Raw genomic sequence first — 7,904 nt, forward strand, 5'->3', positions numbered from 1 at the left:
GACAGGGCAGAGAATATTTCTTTGCCCCGTGATTTCACAGAAAACCTTGTTAAAGCAGATTTTGTTCAAAGAAAAGCAATATGATGCTATGTGTGACTAAATCATAAGGATGTTTACAAATGATGTACGAAACAAGTAAAATACATACAGAGAGCGAGGGGATAATGGGGCCACAATCACGGTTGTCATTTAAAATATAGAACGACCCTATTAAATCGGAGAACAAAGGATGGGAAATGGAACAAAACTATATCCAAGACATAAACTGGCCCATGCTATGGAAGGGAGACTCCAAAAGTGTGAAAACACCAAAATGCGCTAAAGCTCTAAGGGAAGTTTGGATACTGGCCTATAAAGCCACACCGTTTAGGGAGGCGTCCAAGCAAGGAGAAGCTAGAAAGCAGAGCACTACAAAGATTATCACCAAGTCCAGATAATGGTGCATGCATCAGAGGGCACGTGGGTTGTGATTGGGAAGAACAGAATGGCTCTATTCTGGGAGGCTGGCAACATTTTATTTCAACACACAGACCAAGGCCGGCGGCTTGGTCCTGGTTCCGTAGGTGTTGTAGGCACCGCTCTGTACCTCGGATTTGAAGAATGCTTTGATCAAGAGAGAGAACAGTGCGAGTGGGGAATTTTTGCTGACGTTTGAATTTTTTATCTTGTGGTTGAAGACAACTTGGTTTTCTGGCGCAAAGCCCTGCAAGTATGTACTGCCAACTGCTAAGGTGGGACAGGGTGGGGGTGAATCTAGGGCTACTCCAGTGACAAGCCTTGCAGCACCCCGCATGCCTCAAGCTTCCCACTCATCAGACCCTTCACCCCCATATTGAGGTCGGGGTCGACTCAGTGCTGACAAACAGGTCGAGGGGCCATCGTGGCTCAGCAGCTCGCCCAGGCAGGCATCACCACCGGCTACACCCCTGACAGCCAGACTGAGCGTCTTCATCACAGGAGAACAGGTACCCCCGTGGCTCTCAGGCTGCATTTTACTCCTGGCAGCCAAGTGCATCGATTTAGACAGGGCTTAACCTGCGACCCCTGCCAGTCCGGAGAGCTCCCTAAGGGGGGAAGAAACGTTCGGCCTGCTTCCTTGCTTGCTGGGTGACACTGGGCCTGAAACGCCTGTGCTGTGTGTAGAACAGGAAATTTCTCATGGTCTAGGTGTGGTGGTGGACAGCCGAAGTGCGCCTTCAGGCTGAGAGGGGAGACTCCAGGAGAACCCAGGCAGAGCCCGGGGTTCCAGATTCCTGAAGGAATGGCTTTCACCCTCCAGGCTTTGTGCTTGCAGGCTGACAGGTGCTCACATGATTGGGCCCCATCCCTTCCTCTGACCCTGGACTTGGGGGACGAAATCCTGTGCATGTGGGGCACGTTCCTCTGAGACCACTGCCGGCACAGACATCTCCACCCACCCACCCACCATCCATCCATCCATCCATCCATCCATCCATCCATCCTGCCAGCCAGCCAGACGTGAGCAATTCTCCACACAGGAGCAGCAAGCAGGCAACAGGCAGGGGCCCGGGCCAGGCGGGCAGGAAAGTGTTAATTTCCTCTGTAGGCAGTGAGGTAGGAACCCAAGTGGTCCTGCCCCCCAGCTAGGCTCGCCGCCACTGCCCGCAGCTCCTGGAGCCCAGGAGCTGTCATTCGCCCCCTTGGGGGAGGATGCCCTTGGCGACTTCCTCCCAGCACCGGGGCCCCAATTTGTTTCTCGGGGGCTGTGCCCCCGGGCTCTCGGAGCAGTTGCACAGACCCAGTCCCCGAATATTTAAATCACTATGGCGTTAAACACGTTTTAATATCTGATAGGGCCAGTTTCTGCGCATTGCACATTTTTTTTTCCTTTGAGGAACATGTTTGGGCCCGCGGCAGGGGGCGGGGTCGCGCCTCCGCCTCGGCTCTGGTTCCAGCAGAGCCTCCGCGACGCAGAGATGGAAATCCCGGGGCTGCTGCTGGCTCGCCGGACGGCGCCGGGCGGCAGTGGCGGCAGCGGCGGCGGCGGCGGCGGCCCCGCGGGCGGCGGCGGCGGGGTCCACGGAGGCCTCCGCTCTCCGGCTTGTCAGGCCCCGGCGCGCCGCCTCCTCCTGCTCCGGGGGGCCCAAGATGGCGCGGCCGGGCCGCGGAGCCAGGAGGCCCACAGGGCCTCGCGAGGCCCTGGCCCGAGCCCGAGCCCGAGCCCGAGCCCGCTGGCGCCCAGGCCGGATCTTGCGATAGGTGGCGGCGGCAGAGGCAGCGGCAGCGGCGGCGGCGGCGGCGGTGGCGGGGGCAGCAGAGGCGGCGGCGGAGGCGGCGGCGGCGGCAGAGGCAGAGGCAGAGGCAGAGGCAGCGGCGGCGGCGGCGGTGGGGGCGGCAGCGGTGGCGGCAGCGGCGGCGACGACTTCTTCCTGTTGCTGCTCGACCCGGTGGGTGGCGACGTGGAAAGCGCGGGCGCGGAGCAGGCCGGAGGGCCGGTGCGGAGGGAGGAGGCCGAGGCGGGCCTGGGGCCCGAGCGGGGCGAGAGCGTTGCGCGGCCCCCCGGCCGCCCCGCGCTGGTCCCCCGCCGGCTGTCGGGGGTGGCGGCGGCCCCGGTGCCCGTGTCGGCGCCCGTGCCGGTGCCGCTGCCGCTGCCCGTGCCGATGCCTGTGCCGGGCCCCGCGCCGGGCCTGAGCCCCGCGCCGCCTGGCCCCGCGGCGGCCTTCGCGGGCACCATCACCATCCACAACCAGGACCTGCTGCTGCGCTTCGAGAACGGAGTCCTGACCCTGACCACGCCCCCGCTGCCCGCCTGGGAGCCCGGGGTCGCGCCCTTCCCGCAGCCGCAGCAGCCCGGCGGCCCGGCCGCGCCGCCAGCCGCCGGCTTCCCGCACGCCGCCGCCGCGCAGCTGGGCGACTGCCCGGAGCTGCCGCCCGACCTGCTGCTGGCCGAGCCGGCCGAGCCCGCGCCCGCGCCCGCGCCCGCGCCTGCGTCCGTGCCCGCGCCCGTGCCCGACGAGGAGGCCGAGGGCCCGGCGGCGGCGGCCGCGGCGGCCGCGGCGGCGGCGGCGGCGGCGGCGGCGGCCGCGGTGGTGGCGGTGGCGGCGTCGGCGGCCGCCCAGAGCCCCCGCGGGCCGCTGGTGCCCGGCCACCCGGGCGTGGTGCTGTACCTGTGCCCCGAGGCGCAGTGCGGGCAGACGTTCGCCAAGAAGCACCAGCTGAAGGTGCACCTGCTGACGCACAGCAGCAGCCAGGGCCAGCGGCCCTTCAAGTGCCCCCTGGGTGGCTGCGGCTGGACCTTCACCACGTCCTACAAGCTCAAGCGTCACCTGCAGTCGCACGACAAGCTGCGGCCCTTCGGCTGCCCCGCCGACGGCTGCGGCAAGAGCTTCACCACCGTGTACAACCTGAAGGCGCACATGAAGGGCCACGAGCAGGAGAACTCGTTCAAGTGCGACGTGTGCGACGAGAGCTTCCCCACGCAGGCCAAGCTCAGCACCCACCAGCGCAGCCACTTCGAGCCCGAGCGGCCCTACCAGTGCGCCTTCTCGGGCTGCAAGAAGACCTTCATCACCGTGAGCGCCCTCTTCTCCCACAACCGCGCCCACTTCCGGGAGCAGGAGCTGTTCGCCTGCTCCTTCCCGGGCTGCAGCAAGCAGTATGACAAGGCTTGCCGCCTCAAGATCCACCTGCGCAGCCACACCGGCGAGAGGCCCTTCCTGTGCGACTTCGACGGCTGCGGCTGGAACTTCACCAGCATGTCCAAGCTCCTGCGGCACAAGAGGAAGCACGAGGACGACCGCAGGTTCACCTGCCCCGTGGAGGGCTGCGGCAAGTCCTTCACCCGGGCCGAGCACCTCAAGGGCCACAGCATCACCCACCTGGGCACCAAGCCCTTCGTGTGCCCCGTGGAAGGCTGCTGCGCCCGCTTCTCCGCCCGCAGCAGCCTCTACATCCACTCCAAGAAGCACCTGCAGGACGTGGACGCGTGGAAGAGCCGCTGCCCCGTGTCCACCTGCAACAAGCTCTTCACCTCCAAGCACAGCATGAAGACGCACATGGCCAAGAGGCACAACCTGGGCCAGGACCTCTTGGCGCAGCTTGAGGCGGCCAACTCCCTCACGCCCAGCAGCGAGCTGGCCAGCCAGGCCCACGGGGACCTCGGCGGCCCCGAGATCGCGTCTCTCTTCTCCGACGTGCCCGGCGCCGGCTCGGCCGCCGTGCTGGACACGGCCCTGGTCAACTCGGGAATCCTGACGATCGACGTGGCTTCCGTGAGCTCCACCCTGGCCGGGAGCCTGCCCGCCGGCAGTGGCAGTCCCGAGGCCCTGGGGCCCGCGGTGGACGCTCGGGCCTTGAGGGCCGCCAGCGACCTGCCCCAGAGCCTGGACACCTCGCTCTTCTTCGGCACCACGGCCTCGGGCTTTCAGCAGAGCCCCTTGGATCTGGATGACGTCTCCGGTGGGAGCGGGGGGCCCCTGGGCTCCCTGGGCTGCCTGGCCCTGAAGAACGCCAGCGCGGAGCCCCAGGCTCTGACGCCCAGCAGCAAGCTGACGGTGGACACCGAAGCGCTCACCCCTTCCAGCACCCTCTGTGAAAACAGCGTCTCCGAACTCCTGACGCCGGCCAAGGCCGACTGGCACGTCCATCCTGACTCGGACTTCTTCGCGCAGGAGGAGGACAGCCAGTTCGGCTTCTCCTCGCCCACGGGCAGCCATGGCTGCCACAAAGAAACAGATCTCATCGCCGTGGCCGGCGGCTCCTTCTTGGTGTGAGCCCACTCGGTGCGCTCCCGGCCTCGGGGCGGGCTGGGGTCTCCCTCGCGCTGGAGGGGGCTCTGGACGGAACACTTCCTGCCTTGGGATCGAGGGATCATCATCGCTGCTGGCTGCTTTGTGGAAACAGCCCCCCTTCCTCCCTCCCTCTCTGCCTCCCTTCCTGCCCTCCCTCCTGCTCTCCCTGGACTGCAAGTGTGGAGATTTTCATTCTCGTCTGGAGTGGAACTGACAAGTTCTGTGACCCCGAGTGAGAGTCACGTAACTTCTCTGAGCCTTAATATCTTTATTTATAAAGGAGATGTCTGATTGGGTTGCTCTATGGACTGTTTACCTCTGTGTTTTAATGCTTTTGTGATAATTGTACATAAATTTACTGTATTTTATAATGACTAATCATTGCCTATGTTTCTAATGTAACATGTGCTTCATTGCCTTCAGTACTGAATGAGCAGAGTTAAAGAAATTATACTTTTATGTAATTTGATGAACTTTTTATAGTGCCAACTGTAATATCTATGAGTAGAGTACCAAAAAGCTCAGAAAAGTTTTTTTTTTAAGTCTTTCTTCAGGATAGCTTTTTTTCAGATTGGAGTCTGTATTGTGAAAAATTCCCAGCTTTGTTGATGAAGTATTGCCTCTGTGCTTTGAAATATGTGGCCTTAACGTTATCATGTAGTCTGGGTAAGCCTTAGTTCCCTAGCTTTAAAACAATTCTAGAAATGTACAATTTTCCGATGCATATTGGACTTCCTTTTCTCTCCTAATAATTGGTATTTAAGGGAAACTATTTGTTGGTGTGCTTTGTGAACATTATTGCTTTTCTTTGTCTTTTAATTCCTTCCTCTAAGGGGAAATATACACATCATATTATACATAGTTTTGCAGACAGTGAAGTTTTATGTGTTTAGATGATGGGAAGGGAATTATTCTTTCCACAGATGACCACTTTTCTGCACACAGTTCTTTTTATGTAACATTTTCCACATGTCAATGCAATTTGCTTGAGTCCACAATGAAAGTCAGCTCTGGCCCAGGGTGTATCATCTACTCTTCCATGAAAATCTGGGAATTGACCAGTGGGAAATTTTTCTCCCCTCTGCTCCAGAGAGCTCCCTGCTGTCCTTCTGTGAAAGGAGACACTTTGATTGCATTTTGACTAGATCTGATCTTCCCCTTACAAGAGTGCAGCATTTTCCAGATTATGTGGCGTTTTCACACTTAGCATATCTGGTAATTACAATCTTTTAAGGTAGTTTTAGCAGAGTCACTACTCTGATTGATTTAAAAATTGATATTACAAATTGATTTTTGTACTTGTATATGTATGTGTGTTGTATATGTATGTAGTATGTGCATGTGTATATATGTATTATATATGTAATATATATTATATATACCAAAATAAGGAGGATATATTTCTACCTCTCCCATTCTACCCTTGTGAATTTCATGACCAGTTTGTTGCTAACATTTCTCTATTCCACCTTAATCAATAATTGATACATTCTGTCTGTTCCGATTCCTTTCTACCCTGTTGCCTTGTATTTATATACCAATCCTTCCCATGCATCTATTTAATTTATTTTTAAACTAGGTCCAGTTTGTAATCAAAATTTGGTCAGTTCTGCTCATTGTCCATTTTTCAGCCACAGTATTTATTGCAAGTCTGTGTGCACTGAAAAATTATTTTCTGGATTCAGATGATAATATGTTTATATATGAATCTGATGTTATTGGTGATATTTTATATAAGGTTTTAAGAAGTGCTACTTTTCTAAATTTTTTACCATGTAGTTCTGCTATCAAGTACTATTATTAGTTGTTTTGAAACACGCAAATGGAGTACTGTTTACATGTGAATACTTGAGAGCAACAATTATCATAGTACTGTGGCAGTGCACTTTATAATTTACCACTTTGAATTGCATCTGTACTATGTTTATAATTCCTAAATTGGGTGTACTTAATCAGTAAAAAGGTAAAAAGATTACATAAATTTATAATTTAAAGTCATAAAATTTTGTTGTGTCCTAGGATTTAAGAGCTCTTGTTCAGCACTTTGGAAGGATTTTAAGCCTGTTTTAGAAATGCATTTTGTTTAGTTAAAACAATGTATTGTCATAGATTATTCTGCTTTTCTTATAGAAAAGAATGCATAAGCCTAAAGCCTATGCACACAGGTCATAGGCATCTATTAAGATATGTAAACATAAAGATATTTAAAATGCTGTCACTCTGTTTTTAATCTTTCAGAATACTTTCCTCATGTAACACAAACTGTACTTTTGTTTATAGTTTGTTTTTAGTTTGGGAATTTTCAGAGGATATATTTTACTTTCTGGAAAGATAAAAATAATGTAATTGTTTAAAGTTTCTCTTTCTGTTGGTTGTGTCATAAATTTGTCACTTTTCGAACGATGGGACATGATATAATTTTATCTCATTTGCCTTTTTTTTCCCTCTCTTCAGTTTTGATTACTTTCCAATTGAAAACAATAACAAAATGTGTTGTAGTATAGTTAGGCTTTTCCTTGATTTCAAATAAAATAATTAACACTCCACTTGGAAATATTCATACTTATTCAGTAATTATTATTATTAAACAGATCCAGTTGATAAATTTTATGGTACAAAAGATCCTATTTTGATGCAGCTCATTCAAAATGTGTGACAATTGAAATGCAAAACAGAACAAAATTTTATGCATATATTACTTTTGAAAAGTTTGATTTGCAGCTATTTAAAAAAAAAGCAAACTGTGGACTGCTGTAGTTGTCCATGACCATAATTCTAGCATTCTGGAGACAGTGAAGGTGGAAGCAGTTTCAGGCTAACCTGGATTACAGTAGAGACTCCCATGGTAAAATCCAAAATCTAAAAAATAGGGAAAAATGTGTCCTCTGTGGGTTACAGAAAGTTGTGTAAGTATGAAACATTGTATAGAAGTAAAGCACTATTGGGCCGGGTGTTTGGCCTAGTGGTAGAGTGCTTGAGTAGCATGCACGAAGACCCGGGTTCAAGTCCTTGGTACCACATATACATAGAAAAAGCCAGAAATGGTGCTGTGGCTCAAGTGGTAGAGCTCTAGCCTTGAGAAAGTCCAAGGACAGTGCTCAGGCCCTGAGCAGGCCCAGGACTGGCAAAAAAAAAGAAGAAAGCACTATCTGA

General features: G+C 53.6%; 1 protein-coding gene across 1 annotated transcript; it reads left to right on the forward strand.

The window, feature by feature from the left end:
* Positions 1–1,685: 1,685 nt before the first annotated feature.
* Positions 1,686–7,283, forward strand: LOC150040775 (zinc finger X-linked protein ZXDB-like). Its single transcript, XM_090326164.1, has 2 exons — positions 1,686–3,005; positions 3,081–7,283. The coding sequence occupies exons 1-2, from the start codon at positions 1,860–1,862 to the stop codon at positions 4,731–4,733; spliced, it is 2,799 nt and encodes a 932-aa protein (XP_090182290.1). The 5' UTR covers positions 1,686–1,859; the 3' UTR covers positions 4,734–7,283.
* Positions 7,284–7,904: the final 621 nt, after the last annotated feature.

This window comes from Megascapheus bottae, chromosome X (genome assembly GCF_031878675.1).
Source record: "Megascapheus bottae isolate mThoBot1 chromosome X, mThoBot2.hap1, whole genome shotgun sequence".
Taxonomy (NCBI): domain Eukaryota; kingdom Metazoa; phylum Chordata; class Mammalia; order Rodentia; family Geomyidae; genus Megascapheus; species Megascapheus bottae.